The 26,085-nt window shown below is 42.2% G+C and overlaps 1 protein-coding gene across 1 annotated transcript in view; it reads left to right on the forward strand.

The window, feature by feature from the left end:
• LOC108670340 overlaps window positions 1-4,634 on the forward strand; it is a 12,900-nt gene extending 8,266 nt beyond the window's left edge. The window contains exons 9-13 of the mRNA XM_018157804.1: window positions 5-43; window positions 1,022-1,330; window positions 1,552-1,748; window positions 2,075-2,405; window positions 2,753-4,634. Coding sequence (XP_018013293.1) covers window positions 5-43; window positions 1,022-1,330; window positions 1,552-1,748; window positions 2,075-2,405; window positions 2,753-3,490 — 1,614 coding nt within the window. The 3' untranslated portion in view covers window positions 3,491-4,634. The remainder of the gene's footprint in view (window positions 1-4; window positions 44-1,021; window positions 1,331-1,551; window positions 1,749-2,074; window positions 2,406-2,752) is intronic.
• Window positions 4,635-26,085: the final 21,451 nt, after the last annotated feature.

Raw genomic sequence — 26,085 nt, forward strand, 5'->3', positions numbered from 1 at the left:
GTGCTATACCATCCAGATGATCAGACCAACCATCGTCAAGCATGTGAGTGGTGCTATACCATCCAGATGATCAGACCAACCATCGTGAAGCATGTGAGTGGTGCTGTACCATCCAGATGATCAGACCAACCATCGTCAGGCATGTGAGTGGTGTTGCTATAAAATCTGAATGGTTAGATTCACAAGTGTTTGGTTCTACCAATACTCTCACCGCCGTCCGACCAGATAGCCACCGCCTTCTGCCCTTTTCCGTCTTTCCCTCGTGACAGCTTCCTTCTGCAGCGTTGACCCAGCCATCCTCCCCTGCAGCGTTCGTCAGCGTTGACCCAGCCATGCTCCTCCTCCTCCCCTGACTCTGACCATTACCTCCTGGTTCGCTGGCTATCCTTCTAGCTCAGACAAGGACGGCCGTCGTCTTGCCTCTTTTTCTGGTTGTTGGGAGGAGGTTTAGTAGGATTAGCCCGACCTACAGCCAACTATTTTTTAGCAGTAAATAGGAAGACCCGAGAGAAGCTTGGCCCTCTTCTGCAGCGTTCGGCCCCAGAAAGGGACGAAAATGTTGAGGTCGTCAGCGTAGAAAGTGACGTGATGGTGTAGTACTATTACTTACATGCCTGCCGGCTGACGATGTTGAAGCATCACTGTTGTTCTGTGTGGGTACATCACTATTCTTCCGAGGAACATTAAGTCTTGCTTAAATCCACCTCAACTTGTATTATGAGAGCCAATTTTAAGAGCTTTGTTTTTGTTTTCATTGTAAGGGATGGGAAATGAGCCACTCAAGTGGCCGTTTATGTCTACCGTAAAGAAATAGTGCTCTAGGAACTAATTTTTTTACACACTTCTGTATGGACCTCTTACAGTATATTGCAAGTCACTGGCACAATTTATTAAGATTTACTTGTAGATGTTCGAGTTTCGTTACTTTTTTCACTTTCCGTATTTCGCTAATATCCACGAGCAAATGTAAACGTTTTCTTTGATAATGCGATGGTTTGTTACAATTTCTCTTCTATTTCAGATCGTCGAGTATGAACGCAAAAAGTTCAAGGAGTTCCTAGCAACCCAGCAGGACGGGCTGGAGCTGACACGTGCGTGGGTGCTCAAACACGTCGACAACTTGTTGCGTCAAAACAAAGAGTCTGGCGACACGCGGCAACCCTCGCAGGCTCCGCCCCTTCCCAAAAATGAGGCTAGCGACACACGGCAACTCTCTCAGGCCCCGCCCCTCCTCGAGGATCCTTTAGCCCTGCGCGCCTTCTGCAACAACGCCCTTAACAACGCATACATGGAGCTGCTGCAGTGGCCGCAGGATGAGCTCCTGCCTGAGGTACGATGTCTTCGCGGTATGAAGTAGTGGGACACTCTTAAGGAGAATATTTTACTACAGTGCAAATATATAAACAGACGAATTTTATAGCTTTGACGACTGTTCCTCGAACCGCTAAAAGTTATTTATAATAACTGATAGGGCATGCAAAAAATCTAGTATTTTTGTGTCTCAGGCCTCGATAACTTGAGCAAATATTTAAAAGATTTGTTTATGTCCAGACGGTGTGCGTGGACCGTGAGCGTGTGCTGGAGCTGCGTGACCGCCTGCACCAGGTGTGCCTGTTGTCGGCCGTGTTGCTGGTGACGCTCAACACAGCGACACACGCACACCCTCCCCTCGCCGCGTCCCACGACGCACTGCGCGCCGAGCTCAAGCGCGACCTTTGCCCCATACTCGACCCCGCCTACACGCAACAGTGAGCACCCACGGCATTATTATTGTTATTATTATTATTGTCATTGGCAGTTTTACTGCAATATTTATGCAAAATTGATTGGGAAATTATTAGCTAATAGTACCAACTAACTTATAATTAGCATTACCTTCTATTATATGTTCTAGTTTTTCTTTATGACTCAAGCTTGATTGCCTCTACCCTAGAGAATTGAATATTTAATAAATGTTACCTATTACTTACCAAAAATTACTTATTACCTAATAAAGGTTATTTATTATTTAATGAAAGTTATTTATTATTTAATACCGGTTATTTAATATTAATAAATATTACTTATCTAAAAGGGAGACGCTGGAGGCGCTGCCTAACCTGACAGAGCAAGTGCTGGTCACCCTGGAGCGCTTCATGTCGCGCCGGGGGGGCGCCGCCCCTGCAGAAGTCACCTCCCCCAACCCCCCTGGGGCCCCTACACTGTCCCCCAGCCCCCCTGGGGCCCCTACACTGTCCCCCAGCATGAGGGCATCTGTGCGCTGTCAGCTGGGGGAGCTGCGGGCGCCGGGGCACCGCGTGACGACGCTGCTGACGGAGCGCTGCCTCGCCTTCCTCAGCCTCGTCCTCAGCAACACCAGCGGCGCCCGCAACACTGCCCTGCCCGCGCCCTTCTGCGTCCTGCAGGTGGGTCAATTGTCCTCCTGGTAGGTCATTGTACTTAGGGTGGGTCATGGGCCGTTACGGTGTCTCTGTTCGTCTAACCGGCCTTCGTCTCTGTGAGCTGCCAGCGCTGTTTATTTCTGGCCTCGTGAACATCTTTTACAGGGAGAAATATTAGTGTGTCGGTGCTGACATGATGGCTAAGTTTATGTGGTAGTAATTGCACCATAAACAATTGATGCTTAATGATGGAATGATGGGTGATAATACTGCTCATATGATAGGTAATAATGACTCGTATATCCTGCTGCTTAATGATCGATGATAATGCATATATCCTGCTGCTGAGCTAACCGCTACTCGCACCACAGGAGGAAGTGGCGCGCATCTGTGGCGGGTTCCTGCGGTTCACGCAGCACAACCGCGCCGTCTTCGGGGAGTTCTACTTCGACATGGCCGAGCAGCGCCTTAAGCAGGCCTTTAGTCCCCGCCATATGTCCTCCCCCAGCGCGGTCTCTACAGACCCTAGCACCAACCTCACAAGCCTAAGCACCAACCCTACAGCCCCTAGCACCAACCCCACAAGCCCTAGCACCAACCCTACAGCCCCTAGCACCAACCCCACAGCCCCTAGCACCAACCCCACAACCCCTAGCATCGACCCTACAGCCCTCAGCCCTGATAAATCCGTCAAATATGCTGAAATTTCTCCTGAAAACGCCGATGAATCCAAATTGAAACCTGAGACGTCGACTGAAAAACCGGAAAAATTAGCGGACGTGTCGTCGAATTCCGCGGAATTTGAGACCAAAGTAAAAAATCCGATCCAGGATTCGGGAAAAAAATCCAGATCTGAAATTGAAGACGTGAATGTTGAAAAAATTGAAGGGGGAAGAGCTGATAAAAAGGGTGAAGAAAGTGTGACCTTCGACGGAAGTGCGGGTAAAGATACGGGAGAAGATAAAGGAAGTGGAATAACAGAACAAAGTTCATGTGTAAGTAAAGATAACAAAGATAAGAATGAAGAAAATGAGCCGGCCGCTGGAAGTGGAACTGGGAAACATGATTCAGAAGCTCGGAAGCGCTGGGACAGTCTGGATCTAGACTGAAATTCCCGATTATTTGAGCGGTGCTTCGTGAAAGGGGGTTATTTTAACCTAAAAATTCTCTTGATTTTAACTGACTTCTAATGATTATTTTTTTAAGTAAACCTGAACGCTCGTGCTTTGGTTTTCCGCTCTCGGGAACCTCGAAATAATATGCGAAATAAATTCGCGTTAACAGGCGAAATAAAAAACGTGAATTTGGCAGATGAAAAATGTGTTCAAGTTATTACATTTTACTTTAATTTGAAGGCTAAATGTCCATTTAATTATGAACGTTATATGTATTTTTTTAGCTTAAAATAAACTTCGTCCATTGGCAGTAACGCAGGCTTGACAATTTGTTATTCGTTTTAATTCCAGTTGATTTCGTCGCTCGTATAAAAGAAAAAAATGTTTAGTAGTTTAGTTATTGATATTAAGGAGATTATTATTTGTTATTATCAGAAGATCTTAGATGAACTTTAATCACGTATTGGTAAGACTTAATTAGTCGTGATGGTGTCGCCGTCATGACAGACGTTGCAATCTTAGAGCTTAAGTGTAGGTTTATGCAAATAAAAAATACTTAAAATTGATAAATACAATGATAATTAGTTTATCTTTATACAAGATCATTATTTTCTATGTGTCTACTAGCAGTGGCTGTAATTTAGCGACATTTTTCTGTAAGAAATGGCGGTAAATTTTTCTTTTCCATAATTTTTGTTTGATACATAAACTTGTGAGCGTTTAAGGCACCTGATATCAACTACTGTTATTGATAGAGCAATAATTACTTAGTAATTAATGATAAGTAACATAACGTGGCTGCAGGAGGAGTGCCTTGACTCACCTATGGCGTGCACTCAATTGCTTTTCACCCATTCACGTTATTATAATGAATATATTATCGTTATTATAATAACGAATATATTATACCGTTATTATATTATAACGTCATTATAATAACGACAAAATTATAACGTTATTAATAACGTCATATAACCACTCGTTATTCTAACGTCATTATTATTTCAATGTCATCACAGTCGCTGGTTTTGATATGGTATTAAATATTGTGAGTGAATGCGTTAAAGTAAACATTATTATGTTCACTAAATAATTACACGCTTGTACAGATAATAAAATAAAATAATTATTCGGCCCCTGCGGTTCATTTTATTTCATTCAATACATTTCAAAAATGTAAATATTAAATTGATTATGAATAATATTTTTTAATTGTCAACACAGCACCACACTACCCCTCGATTCACCAGCTAGTGAACCGTCTACAGAAAGTCGACTTTTAACAGACGAGTTGAAGTTTGAACTTGGAACGCGTATCCCAAGCGATGTCATGTACATGTTGCAAGATATAACTTGAATGTAACATGTCATGTACATGTAGTAAGATATAAAATCTAAGAAAAATTTACCTTGCCATAATATTATCATGGTAATTTTTACCCGACGGATAGTAACTTAATTTACCTAATTACTCAGCAATGTGCGACTTATTCTCCACGAAGGATTTTTTCAGTTTTGTATCAATGAACAATGAAATGAATGAGACCTTATTAGTTATCTCACCCACACTCTACGCTGATCTACAAAGTTTTTCACCTCCTCGGTAAGAGTGGCAACTATATAATAGAATAGAAGTGTCGGCACTGAAGAAATAGGCCCATGTGCCCATACTTTCAAAAAAAGTTAAGAGATCGTAAGTTCATCAGCCAATCATTGACGGCCTTTCAAGCAAAATCCACCAATCATAGACAAGAAAATAGAGCGTAAGTACTTACGTTCACTTAGCGAGTTTTGAAAGTATAGGCCCTGGTCCGAATACTCTACTCCTGTATGCCCTTTCTGCCAGCAAAACTGGGAGTGTGAAAACTCGCAGCTAATACTAGCTCCGTGTATGAGCAACTTTATGCACAGCAAAATTGAAGCAGTTAGTTGCATGTTCGAGGCCCGCAACAAGGTGTGAATGTTCTGTGATTTTAAGAATCGGCGACAAGTCTAATGTTATAACCAACGCTGACGTCGCTATGCTAAGAGGTGATGTTGACTAGAGAACGAGTAAGGCTTACAAAGAGAAGATCAGTGATGTGGTTAACTTGTAAGAAGTCTTTTCAACTTGAATTGATGCGAGTTTAATTATTATGACCCCTTTTCCAGAATATGTTTTGTACAAAGCTCCGGCCAAACTCAAGACAAATGCTGACATTTCCCTACTGTGATAACTCGATATAAATTTGCAGACTTATCCAATGGCATGGGTGGCACAGTGGTTACAGTTCAGCAGGGGCCATACTTTCAAAACCTGCTAAGTGAACGTAAGTACTTACGCTCTATTTTCTTGTCTATGATTGGTGAATTTTGCTGGAAAGGTCGTCAATGATTGGCTGATGAACTTACGATCTCTTAACTTTTTTCTTAAAAGTATAGGCCCTGAGTACCAGGATTGGAGCAGAGAGGTGCAGGTTCGATCACAGCTACCTGCTACAGTTCCGGTCAGGAGTCGGCGAGGTGGCCGGGCGAGTAAGAACAGAAACAGGAGCAGTGAGTTGCGTGTTCGAGACCCGCAACAAGCTGTGAATGTTCCGCGATGATAAGAATCGGTGACAGGTCTACGGCCTGATCAACGCTGAAACAGCTATTATTGTATCATATATTTTAATGGCTCGAGAGTGTCGCTGGATGAATAGACTTCATCCCATCCATTTCCAGACACCACATCACACGAGACATTTAATCACTCTAGCAATCCATCATCGGAACATTTCATCCATAACAAATTTTACCAAACCTAACCTACATGTTCTTGTGTTTTTATGGTGAATTGCTATAATTATGCAATGTCCCAATGCTGAATTGCTATAGTGATGCAATTGCTCGTATGATGAGGTGTCAGGCCACCCATTTCATCAGCCAGCACAAGCTGGGAAGGACAAGGCCAAGTCTCAATGGACCGGGAAGGACAAGGCCAAGCCTCAATGGACCGGGATGGACAAGGCCAAGCCTCAATGGACCGGGATGGACAAGGCCAAGCCTCGATGCTATTGAACTCCACGACTTCCATGCACCTCGTACTACTACGGGCAGTTCTCCCTTCCAAAAGTTCTAGACTTCTATTAGATATAATTAACTCGAAATATTAGGATAATACACACGCCGAGTCACAATATTGAATATCTCTTTGGAGGCATATATTTCCCACTGAAAAACTCAATAATCAAAAATCACTCTTAAAATAAAGCATCGAGCTTCACATCAACGCTATCTAATTTTGAAGCCAACTTATCTCTGTACAAAAAAATAGTGAAAGAAATGCATTTATTAAAAGTGTAGGTTATCTCTCATCACTAGGTTATCTCTCATCACTAGGTTATCTCTCATCACTAGGTTATCTCTCTTATGATCCAATAGAGAGTAGTGATCCAGTAGAGGGTAGTGATCCAGTAGAGAGTAGTGATCCAGTAGAGAGTAGTGATCCAGTAGAGAGTAGTGATCCAGTAGAGAGTAGTGATCCAATGGAGAGTAGTGATCCATGGCCTGACATGTGTGGCGGCGATCCATTGTGGCCTGGGACTGTTACGTCGGCCAGAGTGAGGCGCAAAAGTTCAAAAGTTTGTTACTGAGGATACTAAGATTACGCACATCATAACATTTCCTAACGTCTTTCACTTTAACTCTAGGAGGCCCGGTGCCCACAAAAATTTGTAATTATGTATATGGAAAATAAAATACGCATAATCTATTCGAAATCATTCGCGGACCACACTCTCGCAACACTTTTGTTGATTTAAGTTGTTCATTTAAGGTTTTTTTTCCCAAGTATCAAATCCAGAATTTTTCAATTTTGGAATTTATCGGTAAGCAAATGTATATCAAACTTCAAATAAGATTCTAAGGTATGTTTATTCAGGGAAAATCTTCCATATATGGTAAATTTATTATACAAATACATGATGGGTAACTAAATACAAAATTAAGCAATGAGTTCTTCCGTAATAATAATGGAGAAAATTTCCTGCTCACGAAAGGTTGTATGCTCTGCCATGCAAGATTTTCTTCCAACTGCAATTCATGACAATAAAATTCTATTTCTAGGGTGTGGGTAGGAGAAATTGGAGGCAATACGAACAAATATGCTATCCAACGCGCATTCCAACTCGGCTGGTTCACTGCGTTTAGATTTGTTGGCCACTCAATAACTTTTTTTAATCGCCTAAAAATCTGTTTATCAGCGAAGAAACTTTTTCTATAACTTTATTAATCGTTAATGATATCATTTATAACAATTATGCGTCATGTACATGCTTATTTTCGTATATATATATTGGAAACTGTACAACACTTGTGACCCAAGACGAACACCAACTGCAACTTCCATCGTTGGAGGACGCAATGAGCCATATTTGTAGCATGACTCGCTAGCTCGAAGTGTTATGACAAACGATGGTATCTCAGAGGCTGAGTTGAAAGTAGCTCAGCGAAAGATATCCTCTGCTGAGGGCAAGGCTAACATTCTGTATCAATTATTTTGTAGCGTATTCAGGGATAAGGACTTTAACAGTATTCCAGCTATTGAGTAGCGCCCAGATCATTAGCTCGAAGTCTGAAACAGAGGACAGTATTTGTGATTTAAAAGTATATCAGCGCAAATTGTTATCTGTTGAAGGCTAGACAAGTATTATTAATCAGTTTTAGCAGCGTTTTCACGGACGAAAGCTTGAACAGTTTTGATTTATATGAAGAGCACCCAGTGAGCTCGAAGTTAACAAGTTTTGAAATACACGAAGAAGAGTTTCTCAAGCGCCGGTCTCTCGGAATTCCAGCAAGTCATTTGGACCTGATGGCTTCCACCCCAGATTACTAAAAAAATTAGCAACAATCCTGGCTGGCCCTTTGACTGTATTTTTTCAGAAAAAAAAACTGGAAAGAACAAACGTTGTCGCCTGACTGGAAAGAAGCTCAAGTGACACCAATGTTCAAAAAAAGTTACAAGAGTTGCCCGGTCAACTATCTCCCTGTGAACACTACAAGTGTTGTTTGTAAGGTAAAGGAATCCCTTGTGAGGGATAGGATTATCGATTACTTGACCTCTCAGAGGGGACTACTGACGCGTGTCTGTGCTCGTCAGAAGGCCTATGGGATTTAGCGCCTTTAGGGGCATTGTTCCTGAGCGCCCCACCGCTGAGCTCGCGGTGCCTGACTGTGAGTCTCAGTTGTGGGGTTAAGGACGTGTCTGTGCTAGGAAAAAGAACGTATCTCTGCTACACGCCGCAAGTGCGTCACTATTTGAACAACATGGCCCATCCATGTTTTGAGTGTATGTCTTGCTGAGCCCCCAAAGACGTGAGTCTATGCATGGACTAAATTATATTTTAATATTCAATTTGCATGTCCGTGATCTCTGAATAACTGTGACTTAATTTCCTCCTATCTTAAAGTTTTTAAATTATTTGTACCCTATCAATAACTACTGAAATCAATGAGGTTAATCGACGCAACTGCCTTATTTATTTATTAAATCTACTGAACTAAATTTAGATCGACTCGCTTGTCTTCGGCACGTAAACTGTCCTAATGTTAATTTCTTTAGATAGCCTACTTAGATATCCCAGAGCAATTATATTTTATACTTCGGTTGCAATGGCTTTTCGGTGTTCTTTTTTCTGTCACTGTAATTATAACTAACTGTGGTATATGTGCAACTTACGGATGTGCTACACTCTCGCCGTTTACACGGAAAATAGTGAATACTAAAGCGACCTAGGTAGTAGTATGAGGTGTTATTTTCCTTATTTTAAAATAATATGCATTCAAATAATAATATATGCAATAAAATTAATAGCGGTTCCAGCGTTTATTAGGCCGTAGGCCCGTCGCCGATTCTTAGCATCCCAAAACATTAACAGCTTGTTGCGATATCGAACCCGCAACTCACTGCTCCTATTTTACTGAGCTCAACTGCCTGTCCTCCTCGCCTAGTCGTCCAGAAACTGGGGCACCTCACTGCTCGAAACCTGGTACTCTGAACTGTAACCTCTGGGCTCCTGGCTTAACTGAATTAAGCATTAATTAAATAAATTGATGTCTGAAACAACTAGTCATCATGCGTGTGGAAAAGTCATTCATGCTTGGGAGTACCAGCTTATTCTTCTAGTGACTAGTAGCAGGAGCAGTCTGTGTGGATTGTATATTAGTTATATTCTTCTTCAAGGAAGTCAAAAGTAACTGATGTAGAATTTACTCCATCGTCCGCTACACGACTGTTCCAAAATTCAAACAGCGGTAGTTTTGAAAGAAAATGCGCAAGTTTTCGTTTCAATTTAAGTATTAGACCAGGTTACGAATATGGAAGGAGTTTCAAATGTTTCAACGTTTGAAAGTTTCATTCGATTTATGTTAGTGTTATTTTTGGTTAAATGAGCAAAATATTGATGTGGAAAGTGTGCCCATTGAAGTCTGCAGACCGGACAAGGTCTGTCTAGAGTCTAGATTCTAATCACAATGAAACACAAGTTTTTTATAACACAAATACTAAAACGTGATTTTTGTAGATATTGGGGGACTTGTGCATTAAATCATTACACGCAGTCGACGCAAATACTCTGAGCAGAACTAAGGGATTTATCGCAGTGAAATATTTCAGGACATGATGTTCAGGAATGTTTTTATTTTGTCTCCTTTGATAATTGCGAGGACGTGACAGAACATAAGAGTCGCAGGAAGCAAAACCTAAAAGCTGACGAAATGCAGCACAAGTTATTAGGTCTGATGACAGGTTGAGAGCTCATCGCTACGCTTACATTTAGTTCACTACCAACGTCAGTTAAGCGCGTTGCATGCCTTCTAACGCACGTTGCATGCCTTCTAACGCACGTGCATGCCTTCTAACGCACGTGCATGCCTTCTAACGCACGTTGCATGCCTTCTAACGCACGTGCATGCCTTCTAACGCACGTTGCATGCCTTCTAACGCACGTTGCATGTCTTCTAACGCACGTGCATGCCTTCTAACGCGCGTTGCATGTCTTCTAACGTACGTGCATGCCTTCTAACGCGCGTTGCATGTCTTCTAACGCACGTTGCATGTCTTCTAACGCACGTGCCTGCCTTCTAACGCACGTTGCCTGCCTTCTAACGCACGTTGCCTGCCTTCTAACGCGCGTTGCCTGCCTTCTAACGCACGTGCATGCCTTCTAACGCGCGTTGCATGTCTTCTAACGCACGTTGCATGTCTTCTAACGCACGTTGCATGCCTTCTAACGCACGTTGCATGTCTTCTAACGCACGTGCCTGCCTTCTAACGCGCGTGCATGCCTTCTAACGCACGTGCATGCCTTCTAACGCACGTTGCCTGCCTTCTAACGCACGTTGCCTGCCTTCTAACGCACGTTGCTCGCCTTCTAACGCACGTGCCTGCCTTCTAACGCACGTGCATGCCTTCTAACGCACGTTGCCTGCCTTCTAACGCACGTGCATGCCTTCTAACGCACGTGCATGCCTTCTAACGCACGTTGCATGCCTTCTAACGCACGTGCATNCGTTTTGTTACAACCGTCTCTATATACACCATCAAAAATCCGTATAATTTGTTTTGTTTTAATAAAAACCAAAACTACCTTCGAAAGAATTCCTATAATTTGAACACATATCAAAACATCGCTGTTTCCCTCGCAGTATTAGAACACAAATATATGGGGTAACTCATAGTAAAATGTATGCAGAACTTCCTGTGGTATATCAATCATCATTCATCAGGGAACATTCATGCTCGTCGAATATTGCATGTACTGTCATGAAATATTAATCTCTCCCAACTGCAATTCATATCAATTTTTTTAATTGTTAGGTTATGGGAACTAGAAATTTGATAGGTTATGAAAGTGCAGCTCCTCTCTGTTTAGTTTAGTTAGCCATTCAATCATTACTTCTAATCGCTTAAAAAATTATTTACGAGGAGACACTCTCGCAACCACATTCAATAGTTTATAATTATAGATATATTGATTATATGTCACGCACATGAAAATTTTAACGTATGGATTTAAAGCAGTACTGTAAATGAGGCCCAAGGGCGAGTGTCGACACAAACTTGCATTGTTGAATGACGTAAAAATGATAATTGTAATATCGGTTTGAGTGTTCATTTGGTCGTCGGCACTCTCTGTTTCTCAGCATCTCAGAACATTCACAGCTTGTTGCTGGTCTCGAACGCCCAATTCACTGCTCTAATTCTGCTGTGCTTAATCGCTCGGCCTCCATGTCGGTTCTGACCATAACCAGGCGCACAGAGCTGGGATCGAACCCGCACCTCTCTGCACCAATCCACGAACTCTGAACTGTAACCACTGAGACACCCTGCCACAATGAGCCATACATTTGTTTAACGCCCCGCAAACTCGAAGTCTATAACAATTAACAAACGACGGTATTTCTGATGTACAAGTAGATCAGTGAAAGATATCATCTGATGAAGGCAAGGTAAATGTTCTTAATCAGTTTTTTTAACAGCGTCTCTACGGGCGAGAACTATTTCTTTCATTTTTGGAGCACTCATTTGGCTCGACGTGAACAATTTTCGTATTGCAAGAAGACGAACTCAAGTGCCGGAGTCATTCCAGCAAGTCATGTGGACCTGACGGCTTCCACCCAAAGTTACTAAAAGAATTAGCAGCCGTGATGGTTGTCCCTTTGAAGCTTCAGCGAAGGGACTTTGCCAGCAAATTGAAGAGAAGCTCAAGTGGCAACGTTGTTGAAAAAAGGTGAAGGAGTAACCAGGGTAGCTATCGCCCCTGTAATCACAATTTCACATGTTCGCGTCACGTGGTGCTGCAGGTTAGTAGTCGTTCATAATTAATTTGACATGAAATTTAAACGGTTTTCTTGGAATTTATTTTGCTGATATTTTGTTTTTCTTATGTCAAAATTTATAGTAGATAGCTAACATTTCCCATGTGAAACCTGTTAAAATTATGGTTTCTCAAAACTCGTCAATAAGACACTTGGAAATCAAAAAATTCGCCTAAGCCTAGAACTTAACAGTCCCTTCTGTCTGACAAGTGTTGTTCGCAAGGTAATGAAATCTGTTGTGGGAGATATAATGATCGATCACTTGACTGCTAACCATCACCTATCAGACAGTCAACATAACTTTACTGCCGGTGGATCCTGCACACTAACCTCTTGTCTACTATAAACAATTGGACTCGCCTGCTGGACGATGAGGAGCAGCCAGTGGATGCAGTGTACCTCGATTTGTCAAGACATTTGACAGTGTTCCGCATGAGCGGCTGTTGCGTAAAGTGAAGTCTTTGGGAATAGTGGGCAACGTACTCCAATGCATCAGGGATTTTATCGAAGGTTGACGTCAACATGTCAGTATTAACGGAACAGTGCGCAGTAGCATGCCACAAGGGAGCGTTCTCGGGCCAGTCTAATTCGTGGCGCTTATAAGCGGTCTGTCAGAAGTAGTGTCAAGCGTGTGCTCAATGTATGCTGACGACACGAAAGTTTAGAGCACAGTTAATTAAGGCATACGTTAAGGGTTGCAAGAAGTACAGCTGCAAGATCTACTCTAACCCTATCAAGACTACATTTGATTTCACGTAATGAAGTATGCACGCATTTTCTTAGACGTCGGCATTTGTTTGTTTTCTATCCCGTATGCGATACAGCATTATTCCCGCATGTGATGCAGCATTGTTCCCGTATGCAATGCAGCATTATTCCCTTATACCACGCAGGATTACTCCCGTATACGACGCAGCATTATTCCCGTATACGACGCAGCATTATTCCCGTATACGACGCAGTATTATTCCCGTATACGACGCAGCATTATTCCCGTATACGACGCAGCATTATACCCGTTTGCGAATCAAATCAAAATCCCGTATGATCAAATCATTATCCCGTATGATTTGTGTAGGTGGATCGCATATACGTAGGATGCCAAGTTTACCAATTTCGTAAAGAAGATACCTCTAATTTTTATGAAATCATACCCATTAGTTGACTAATATTTCAAACGACCTTTGCGAAAATTTCATCTTTAGATATTTTAACAACGGAGGAAATTAGAGACACTCAAAGGAAGATGGTGAGAATGTCCTCGATCGCGCGGCGCAATATAATTGTTGATTATTAGATTATTGATGCATATACATAATCTAGCCAGGGATATAGCAGAGTTGTCTGTGGAACTTGAGAAGCTGTTTGAAAAAATTGGAATTGTCTTAATAGTTTGTTATTATAACTTTTTGTATAAAATGGAATTATATTGCAAATATTCATAAAAATAATACTAATTAAAAGATACAAATGTGTGTACGTTTCAATTGAGTGTTTCACACCTGCAACATTTTAAACATTTATGTTGCGAAGGCAACACTATGTTGCTATGTGGTAATCACCGTACATGTCTACTTACGCGTGCACATGGCATGTGTTGTCACAATCCCTTCTATCAATAAGGGATTGAATAAAATAATAAGCAAGTATGGCCCTGAAACAAATGAAATCAAGTAATGCACGCATCAACGGCTGTCGAGACTTACCTGTGTACATTTATATTAGGATTGTTATTACATTACCTACTTGTTTTCATTATTATTAATATTGTTATTACACAACCAACCTTTTTCCATCATTACTGTTATTACCTTATACATATACATGTTTACATTATTAATACAATTCCTACTACATTAAATACCTTTTTACATTATCATTCTTTTGCAGTCATTAGAGGTTTCTCCTCGGCAAAATTTTACAACAGTACTCCAAACTAGGATTACAGCTTCACGTTTATATGTTGGCCGTGTGAATAGATCGAAAATATTTTCTCAAGGAAATAATATTAATGTTTTTGGAAAATATAGCGGAACTTTCGAATGATTATCTATTTTTTCATAAGACATATATTGTGCTTACAGTGAAAATGTTCTTTACTTATCGAAAACTTCTATGTCATGGCTACGAGAGAACATTTTCTGCCATTGGCAAATGATGAGTAACTAAATTAAATTGAAGAACTCATGTTCGGTCTCACATCACGATGATTATTATGATTATGATTAGCACTAAAATTTCTGCCATCGTAACTCCCTCAATTTTTAGGAAAACCCAACAAATATGGCTAACAGAAATAAGGTAATTAAAATTCATTGAATTTAAACTTGAAGCATTTAACATCTTTACGGTCTGTTAGAGGTCCATGCCGTTATACTGCTGATAGTCGACTTGCGGGAGCATTTATTATTATTGTTTATGATCTAACTACAATTATTTACTGAGGAACATTCTTTAACTAACTAATAATAGTTATATTACGTCCTAGAAAAATTATATTAGTTTGCAAGGATATTATTTGCTGGAATTGCTTTCTGCTGGTAAGCTGTAATGGAGCGTAGTTCGATATCAAACAACCGTCGCATAAACCAAATATGTCTAAACAATGTGAATAATTATTATATTATCATACAATTAATTATACAGTTATATTATAGTTAATTATACAGTATAATTATATTATTCAGTCCTACACTAGCTTCTGGAAGGAGAATGTGAAATTCAATTCAGCAATATTATTGGCAAAAAATACGACATTATAGACTTCGAGAACCCCGGTGCAGTAGAATAGGCGATAAGATTAAGCCAGAAATGCGAAAAATAATTTCCATTGCATGACGTTGAAGGTTTGGATGACATTCCGTTAGCCTGGAAACATAAAAGAGTGGAAACTGCAAACTCCGTTGCACGGTTGCCGCAGAGAGTGAAGAGTTCTCATCACTAGAACTGGACGGATTCCGTTACGGGTTCTACTGTCGGGCGGACGTGTGTCTATAGCTGTTCGGTTCTTGGGGTATTCGGTGCTATTTGCTCGTTTTCCCCAACAATCTGACGAGACTGGACATTCGATAATTGCTTCACTGTGGGCCTTATTTGTAGAAAAGTTACCTAATCATTTGTTCTGTAGTAGTTTCCTTATTTTTTTCTAAGTTTCAGTTTTTTTTCGGCTTTTTTATTTTTTTTTCCGTCCCTGAGCGTATGCTAAGATGGCAGACGCAACGGGTCTGGCTTCTCCCATCGTAGCGGCTGCTAACCTTGGGGTAGATCAGGGTATGTAGTTGGTGAAATGCACTGGATTAAACTGTGATTTGCCCTAAACAAGAGAATTGTTGATAACAAAGAGAGCTCATGCCAGCAAAGAAGGAAATGAAATTGAGAGAAACACGATGAAGACTTCAACTAAATAACTATTGCTGAGTCCAGGTGTTACAAGCGGTCAACGTGCGACTTCTTCTTCACCTACAACCCGCAACCACCACCATCAGCATTGCTCGAGATTCCGTTACGGGTTTTACTGTCGGGCGGACGTGTGTCTATAGCTGTTCGGTTCTTGGGGTATTCGGTGCTATTTGCTTGTTTTCCCCAACAATCTGAGGAGACTGGACATTCGATAATTGCTTCACTGTGGGCCTTATTCGTAGAAAAGTTTCCTAATCATTTGTTCTGTGCCACTAAATCTGTGGTAGTTTCCTTATTTATTTCTAAGTTTCCAGCTTTTTTTTTGCCATTTTTTTTCTTTCCGTCCCTGAGCGTATGCTAAGATGGCAGAAGCAACGGGTCTGGCTTCTCCCATCGTAGCGGCTGCTAACCTTGGGGTAGATCAGGGTAAGCCGTAAGGTCTGTGGTGAGAGTGCTCCTAATTTTGAATATTTGCATGAAGATATGCTAATGAATGTGATTGAAGATGCTAGTGTTACCTCAGGCATAGTGGCAAAGCAGAGGGTTTTTTAGACTCTCCCTCAAGTTCATTTTTGAGTCCTATTGGTAGACCAGTAAAGTATCCTGGATACCAGCATTATCACACTTGAGAAATTGTTTTAAATCTTGAGTAAATGAGGAAATTAAAAATGAACTGATTCTAAAAAAGGCCTTGTTTGCCACTATGACCTCAGGTGTTCCTACGGGCAAGAAGCGCGAACGTAATCCTGGCACACTTCAGAGTCATCTGCAGTGAAGGTGATCTTTGAGGGAAGGGAGCTCCCTGAAGCTGTCAACATAGACTACTTGAGATATCCAGTGAGACCATTTGTTATGGCCCCACTTAGGTGCTACAAGTGCCACTGTGCCAGCAGATGAACCACATTGCAAGTGGGTGCACTGGCCCAAGGAGGTGCTTATTATGTGCTGGACAGTGGACCCCATGATAAGTCAGAGTGCCCTAGTAGTGGCAGCTCAAAACGCTTGTGTGCTAATTGTGGAGGTCAACATTCTGCTAGTGCACACGAATGTCTGGTCATGATGGGTGCCAGGGCAGCCCGGCAGTGGAGAAGCTCCGTGCCACAGGGCTCTCTTATGCAGATGCTGCCAAGAAAGTAAGACATGCTCCAGTGGTGGCGGAGGTGGCCAGAGCCCAGAGGCAATTCTTCAATGCACACTGCCATCAACATGACACCACAAACCAATGCCAGCAAAATTTCTCCCATAGAGAAACATAGCCTTCAAACATCATACCATCCCCATGTTAGTCCCTTGGATCAGACAAATCTTGTGCACTCCAAGGTGATAGTTGATGTTCATTCCTCACCATATATCCTCACTCATTAGAAATTATTACAAATATCCCTGCACACTTTCTTCATAAGCTGATATGTCTCCGCCACCACTTGAGACTGCTGAGAGGGAGATAATTTCCACATCAAACTGTGAAACAAGCCAACATGAAACTTTGAAGACAAATGCAGCCTCCAGCCTTCCCAACCTTCGTGCCACCTTGAGGGAACAATCAATTGAAAGTGAATGCCAAATGGAGAACTTGATTGCAGGAGCACTTCGCGAATTTTCAATGAAGGTTGGCCGACTTCTACATGAAGCCTTCTTGTTGAACATGGCGAAGGAGGGGCACAAAGAACGCTCTCTACTCCTTGTTAGTTTATTGAGAAATAATTTTGGCCAGGCAATAGGAGATGATCTGTTGAATGAGTGGTTGCCAGTGGATTCTTATGATGAGGGAAACGCACGTCTGCCACTGGATCCGTTTCATACTGCCAGAGTCCTGTCATTCAGACTGCCACCCAGCTAGAAAATCAAACCTCTAAGAGCTCTCCCTCTCCCAAAAGCAAACATTGCAGTGCACTGCAGCAAAAAAAGTCACCAGGGAGCCAGCAGCTCCACCAGGAAAGCACTAAGTAGGGTTCAAGGCCTTAAAAATTCTACAAAATGATGCCTCCAAAACATTTCTCTGGTCGTATTAGACGTGCTCCACTCAAGGAGCAATGCCTTGTTGTTATACAATTCAATTGCCATGGTTTGCTCAATAAATTGACCGAATTCAAAATTTTTCTCTACTCCCAGAAGCCAGATGTGGTTTGTCTCTGTGAGACCTGGCTCAAGAACAAAGAACCGCGATTTGTGGGATATAGATGTTATTGGTCTCATAGGCACCACACTCAGGAAGATGTATATAAACGGAAAATTTCCCGTGCATAAAAAGTTTTTTGAAGCCCTAGGTCAGCGCAGTTCGCGCAAAGCAATCTAATTATATTTTCTTTGCACAGGCAATCGCACAAATCACAGACATCGATTGCACGCCGCGCAGCACTCGGTGCGGTCCACGGAGCTGTCCAACACAATTCTAATTTAGACACAGTTTTCATCTGAATGGAATGGCAACATTGTCTGTAGATTTCAAGTAACGCTGAACCAGTGTTGCTAGATGGTATATTTCTATACCAGATTTCACAAATCTGGTATTTTCAGAAGGTGTCTGGTACGAATATTTTAGATCTGGTATATATGCCTAAATCTGGTATTTTTCTGGTATTTTCTGACTTACTGCAAATTTACTGCATTAAGTTCCACCTCTGAAGTTTGAATTTCCTCCAGCGTAGGCGTGGATTATATTATTATTTATATAGATTGCCTTTAGAGCGGCGCGATTAGAGCTTTCCCGCCATTTTTGGAACCGCAAGTTTACCGCAAGTTTTCATGTCAACCAGAACTCGAACACCACAGCAGAGAGTATTTTATGCCTGTCTCTTATACACATCTAGATGTGTATAAGAGACAGGTGCAAACATATGCTCTTTCATGGTTATTTCTATATATAGGTACTAAATTATCTTTCAGCAATTGGTTGTACCAGTAGTCCCAAATCATACCTCAACACCAATAACCTTGCCAGNGACGTTGGAGACCCACACCAGAATCATCATGAGATGCCCAGACGCCACAAGACTGACGATAGCTGAGGCTCTCATCATCAAGCAGGAGTCTCCAGCTATTAATTTACAAACTACCGGATTTGTCAGGACGTTAAAATTGTTCTCGTAATTCAAGCTTTGATTCCAATCTGTATCCATAATACCCTATGTTTGTACCATTGTCATTTCAAAATTTCAGATTCACTTGTTGCAAAACTCATCCTCTACTTGATAATGAATGAAGTTGCATTCGAAATGTCGTAAAATTCTAATAAAATGTCCCTTGGAAACCTGATATTTGGATTTTCACTTCCTATCAAGAGCCTAATTCGCCAAATCGAGAAAAATAATAAGAAAATTGTCAATAAGAAATACTCTCTGGTCTTCAACGAAACCTGCATTAAAGAACAGCTTCTACCAAACTATATATATATATATATATATATTCATATTTTGTATCACATGGTATAATTACACTCTGTAATTATGCCATCTTGACCTAATTTGTATAGTCCATTTAGCAGCATTGTTAATAGGTATTGATCATGTCAATTTTCCTGGCCGGGAGGATGTTGGGGATGTAGTCCCAACATTGGCATGCAGGATCATACTGTTGACGTACAGGTTCATACCCTACTTGCCGCAACCAGTCCAGCCATTCATTAGAAGGCACTGATGGCACATCTAAAGCCATGTTGCCTTTTTTAGTTCTGTAATTCATGTCCAATTGAATTGTTATCAATGAATGAATATTCATTACTGTGCTGACTCTTAGAACCTGAGTCCTGAGTTGACACATTAGCAATCTAGTTAACTCATATCCAACCACAACTCACAACACAATGCGGATACACGTTTGACGGTTTGTGTGTACGGTCAGTGTGATTACGTAATTCGCGTTGCTGCGCGTCCATATTCAAACTATTTCAGCATTTTAAAAGTATGGCGCACGGCGCTGGTTGTTAAAATGACAATATAAATTCCCGCGCACCTGGCACATCTTCCTGACCATGGCATAGGCAGGAGGCCCCCAGAGGAGGCTTGGCTATACTGGTGCGGTGTGACTTGTCTACTAGTTCTTTGTTGGTGAACCCTTTTCTGGCAGGTAGGCTGGAATGCCAGGCAGTGCGGATTCAGTCAGCACTGGGTGCAATCAATATTGGAAATTTTTATAATCCTGGAGCCAATATCCTGCCAACTGAGTGCCTCTCATACTTTAAGCAACTTGGGTCCCCCTGCATCATAACAGGCAACTTTAATGCTCACTCTCCAGTGTGGGATGTGCGGGGTCGCCAGAACCAGACAGGAAGGTCACTGGAGGCAGCTGTGGACACTTTGAGCTTGGGCATTTTAAATGACTGCTCATTTCAAACTTACATTGACAATAGAACTGGTTCCACATCTTGCCTAGACCTTTTTATTCTGTCACCTGATCTTCTCCCTTGTTCTTCTCTAAGTAGAGAGAGAGACCTTGGTAGCGACCATTTTCCTGTCTGCTGTACAGTTGGCATACCAGTGGACCGGGCCACAGAACTGATACCACAAAGGTGGAAATTATATTCTGCTGACTGGGCCAAGTTCATATCAACTCTAGCCAGCAACAATCCACTGGATCAAAGTGAGGAGTCAGCTGAGTCTATGTGCACGCAGCTAACAGAACACATAATCTCAGCAGCACTTGGAGCCATACCGCGCTCAAGTGGGGTTCGTCACTTCCGATTCTCCACACCATGGTGGGATGCGGAATGTGCAGAGGCAGTCTCAGAGAGAAGGCAAGCAAAAACCAGACTTTGGCGGTCACCCACTCCATCCAACCTTATTGAGTTCAAACGTCTCGAAGCCAGGGCACGCTGGCTAAAGATACAAAAACAGAAGGCTAGCTGGGAGCAATTTGTTGGCCACTACTACCACAAAAGCTACTTGGTCAAAGATTCGGAGCATACAAGGCAAAAGCTTTCCTTACATGCCCAGTCCACCTCTCTCAAACATTCCCATGTCAGATGATTTTGGGAAAGCATCTGCATTCAGTCAGCTCTGGTTTCCCATTTACAATGCTCCAGTTCCACCCCCAGCTGTCAGGGCAGCAAGCACACGTTTATCACAACTCACAGCAGTGTCATGGGTGAACTCCCTTCTTCCAGCATGAAAATGCTGGACAGTGTTCAAAACAGTGCACTCCGCCTCATATTGGGAGCTCGTTGTACCTCGCCAATTACATCCTTGGAAGTAGAAAGCTTCCCACCACCACTTCGTCTCCGTTTCCGTTTCCTGTTCATGAGGTGGAGTGTTCGTTATGCTTACTCTCCCATTGAAGCAAAAATTCCAAGCCTTCTGGGACTCACTCCCAATGGTGCTCAAGACAACCCTCAGCCATTTGCTACCCATGCGCATTTCTTGTTTAGGTCCATGGGAATTGCCATGCCTCGACAGGTGAGGACTTCTTCCTTCTCACCAATTCCTCCCTGGGTCTCATTACAAAACCAGATATGCCTTGACCCCGGTGCCGGCCTAATATTGCCTCGTGGAGATACCCATTTCTCAACCATTATTGCTTACAGGATGGATAAGTATTATCCTGGACATATCCCTATCTATACTGACGGTTCCTGTACAGATGCTGGATCTGTTTCTGCTGGTGTGTACGTTCCCCAGCTTTCAGCTGCCACTGCCTGGCTGCTGTCCCCAGGTCACTCAGTAATGGGTGCAGAGTTGTTTGCCATATTCAAGGCTCTGGAAATGGCTCTCAATCATGTTGAATTGTAAAACCACCATGTTGTGATTTTTACTGACTCCAAATCATCTCTGCACTTGATCCTCAACACCCGACGACCAAACTACTCTGCGATGGTTTTCAGAATACACTCACTTCTTCTCCAGAGAGGAGTGAACACTGTTGCCTTTTGCTGGGTAAGGGGTCATAGTGGGGTTGCTGGAAATGAGGTTGCTGATTGGACTGCAAATCTAGCACACAGTGCTGACAGGTCCTCCTGCTCTATCCCGGTACCCTCTTTTGAGGAGTCTCTTCGAGTGTTAACACTGGCCTTCAGCAGACATTGGCATGGATACTGGCAAACACAAATAGCTAACTCTGGTTGTGGTCAATTTAGATACAACCTTGATGATAGCATTACTTACGTTGATTACAGCTCCTTGCCTAGACCACTACAATGTGCTATAGCTCGGCCACGCATTGGGCATGCCGGTGTAGGTGCTCACTGTGCAAGATTTGGGATGGCAGCAACTGGATTTTGCTCAGTGTGCCACGTGGGAGACAATAGATCATTTCATATTAAGCTGTACTAAGTTCACTGGCCCAAGAGCACTATTCATGAGTTCGGTGACTGCACTGGGACTTCCTTGGGGTCTGCAAGCTGCCCTGGGTGCGGTGTCACCAGCAAGCAGCGTCATCAAATTTTCTCATACCTGCGGCACTACTTGCAGCAATGTGGAGTGGTTGCTCAGATGTAACTTGTAATCAATAATTGGATAGGCCCTCACTATTGCCTGATCCCTAATATTGAGTCAAACCTAGTTTGTTTTATTTATTTAGTATTATTATTATTTTTATTTTATTTTATTTTTATTTTTTTTAACTGACTCCAATCCTGCATGTCTACATATCTTCTATTGGTTGGTCTAGTTTTGCATGCAGCACCATGATGTCATGATGCTACTCTACGTCGCTGCAAAGAGGCATGTTGCACCATCTTGCATGCTCCATCTTATTCATTTTTTTTATTTATACTTATTATTATTATTATTATTATTTTTTCTTTTACATTCTGAAGCATGTGACAAGTGTCTGATACTAGTTGATGACACTTCCCTGCCTGGAGTGCTCTGGCTTGTGGCTGGGCCCAAGCTTTCTCCTGTTGCCCCCAACTAATGACTGAGATCAGGCTGGGCAGTGCATTAGCACTCGAAGCCTTCAAATTTAAATCATCATCATCATCATCATCAGCATTGCTCCTAATACAATCTGCAAGGGGCTTCTACAACAAGTGCTCTTTGGTTGTCCTAAGTATAAGAGAGATGCTAAGAAAGCTAAACCTTCATAGACGAGTGGTTCTCCAGTGGGTGAAAGTGCACGCTGGGATATGAGGAAATGAGTTGGCAGATCGTGCAGCCAAGTTGGGACACGATCTGGACCACAGCTCCCTACATCCAGTTGAATACTCAGATCATGCACACCGACTCCATAAGAGGTTCATTGCCAGATGGCAGGCTGATTGTCAACAGAGTGTGGCAGACTCTGGGAAGGGTCGACACCTCGCCATAGTGCGAGATGACTTCCTGTCCCATGGCTACACACATGATCTTGACGCATCTCGGTTTACTGGCACGCCTGCGAATGGGACACGTAGGCATGGGTACATATCTACACCAATTCTCCATGTCTCCTTCACCATTGTGTGCTGCTTGCAATGTTGAAGAAACTATTGAACACTACCTGCTTGAGTGCAGCCAATATACCATAGCACGCCAACAACTGAGACAGACCCTGCTGAGCATGGGGATACAGACCCTGACAGTTCGCATACTGCTTGGTGGATGCGACCACCCAAAATGGAGACAACACCACATCATGAAAGCAGTTGGCACATATCTCACAAGTACAAAACGGCTGGAGAACCTATGAAACTGAAGAACAGAAGAAGATCAACAAAACGCAAGAAGAATCATGTCAGTGGTGGACATGTATGTTGTACAAGAACCAGAAGAAATAAAGTAAAGTGAAGAAAACAATCTAGAAACTTCATCAACCTCTGCCATGTCCAGGTGCAACGGCTGGCTTGAAGTGAGGTCATCTCTGCACCTATAACCCGCCACCACCACCCACCACCAAATTTGTGCACCAATCAGCCTTGAAACTTGAAAGGAACGCCTAGCATATTTCCGGACCACCGGATGACCACCAATCAGCTGCGGATTAAGCAAACCGTCGGTAACCAGCCCGTGACATCATCTTGCTTTATATTAGGAGCTTTACGCCACCATATTCTGAAGCGAATAGCCCAGAGAGTAATTGTTATGCACCACTGAACGTTGCATTGAATCATCACTTCATACCCTGACTTTAGCTTGAATTGTAACTTGTGGACAACGGACTGTAACCAACCAGCCCCGGTCGCCAGCGGAACTGTGTTCATCCTGCCGTGCACCACCAGACCGTCACTTTTAGCTGACAGCATTGGGGTTAGGTTTCAGAAAGCATAGTTCTGTTCCAAAATCTATCGTCCTTCGACGAGCGACTTCTACAGCTTCGCTAAATTACGTAACTTTTAGCTCACAGCATCTGGGGTTCCTAGGTTCCAGATAGCATAGTTCTGTTCCAAAATTGTTCGTCGTACGATGCGTGGCTGTTGTTGCATGACCGTGGGCTGATTCGACACATGGGATAGATACAGACGGCGCCGGCGCGCTCCGTCCGGGTGGTGTAAAATTTTTTGCGTGTTGGCAGACGACGCTGGGCCATACGACGCCAGGCTTATTTTCCTGTGGGCTAATGGATCTAATTCAATGGATGTGATCTGTCTGGTGGCGTGTGGCTGATAACGACTAACGTTACAGTCAAGATGTGTTGTAGGGATGTAGGTAGGCTACGTTCTTCAGGGAAGGTATCATGGTAGTGATGGTACTGATGATGGTAGTCCATTCGAAGCACGGCAGTGGTGGTCTCCGACAGGCATCCCGATTTACGTAGCACAACAGAGCGAAGGGATTCACAGGTGATACTCATCCGCCCAGCTGACAATAGTTATTAGTTCTAAGCAGATGCTGACCTCACCAGTCACCCCGATTGGAAATTTACGATCCTGATCAGGAGTACTCCAAACAAGGATTCCCACGGAATTGCGCTAAAAATGATGTGCACGGATTTGGAAGGGATTCTTAACCGTTCTTGCAGAATTGCCAAAGTTCCAACATTAAATGGATTAATAAAACTATGATTTTTATTATCTCTATATTTATCCTTTTAGTGCTTTAATCAGAATGCAAATAAAGTACTTGAATCATTACAATGCATTAACATTTTGCCTTTCTTCTAAGACAGACTATAAAAAATACATTTATTCAAAATGCTGTATTATGAAAATAGTAACCTGCTGGGTGGAATTCTAGAAATGGAGGTTCACTTATAAAAAAGCTTTCCACCCAAGGTGGAATGCTTTCCTTAGATACAGTGCTCTGCCAGGTGACTGACTATAAATGAAAAGGAGGATCAAAAGTGGACAAGCTGTTTCAATTGTATAGTACCTCAGATTTGTTATAAAATTGTTTGAATGTCTCTTGTTTGATAGATATTCTCCATTTTTCTTTTATTTAATGGATTTTTTAAAATTTTTCCAGGCTTTTTGTTTGTAATGATCAAGTTTAAGTTAAGTATTTAGTTAACCAGCACAGTAGTACATATACCATATTTGGGGGCGGGGCTTATGGGCACAACCAATCACAGCTGGAAAGCATCCCCATCAACCAATCACAGCTTGAAAGCACCCCAGCAACCAATCACAGCTAGAAGGCAGATAACATTACCACTCCATTAACCAATCACAGCCGGAAAGCTGGAAGAGCCTAAAATCACAATCCCATAAACAAATCACAGTTGAAAAGTGATAGTATATGTATAATGTATATAATAAAATGGACTGGAATTAGAAAGTTCCTGGACTTTCCTACCTTTCAGGACCTGCTTTCCAATATGCTATGTGTACACCCCTCCGGGGCTATTCGGGACACCCCGGAAAGCACATTTACAGTAGAACCTCAGTTAGCAAAGGCTCCAGTTAAGCAAAAAATTGATTAAAAACAAAGAATATTGATTACATTTACCTCGCTGAGCGAAAAAAAAAGTTCACTTATGGTCTCACAAATTACAAGCCGTCCTGTAAGCTTACAGATACAGAAAAAATGCTATGATGCTGCTGATATGAAGCTTGCAGTGGACAAGGTTGTTGTAAATGCTCAATGGCATATTCATGGATACCATAATATCATCAATAATACAGTAATATCCCATCAATAATACGGTACCGTCAACTGGGTGATTCAGCTGTGTTCATAATGATTGCCAAAGTGGGGTAATAAAGGGTCATAAACAGTGGCCAAAGTCACTCAGGCGTTTATGACCTGGTTTACAACCCTGGCGTTTATGACCCCAGCGTTTATGACCCCAGCGTTTACGACCCCGCGTTTACGACCCCAGCATGAATCAAAAACACAGCTGAAGTCACCCCAGTTGACGGTAATTAATGTTTATGGTAATATCATATCAATGAAGGAAAAACTAGTAAAAGTCACAGAAAATGTCATTTATTCTACCTCTACATTGTCTACAATGAAAGAGGAGGACTTCAGAGTACTGTTAGTAATGGATGAGTACGCTCTGCA

This window comes from Hyalella azteca, unplaced genomic scaffold (assembly GCF_000764305.2).
Source record: "Hyalella azteca isolate HAZT.00-mixed unplaced genomic scaffold, Hazt_2.0.2 contig13728, whole genome shotgun sequence".
Classification (NCBI taxonomy): Eukaryota; Metazoa; Arthropoda; class Malacostraca; order Amphipoda; family Hyalellidae; genus Hyalella; species Hyalella azteca.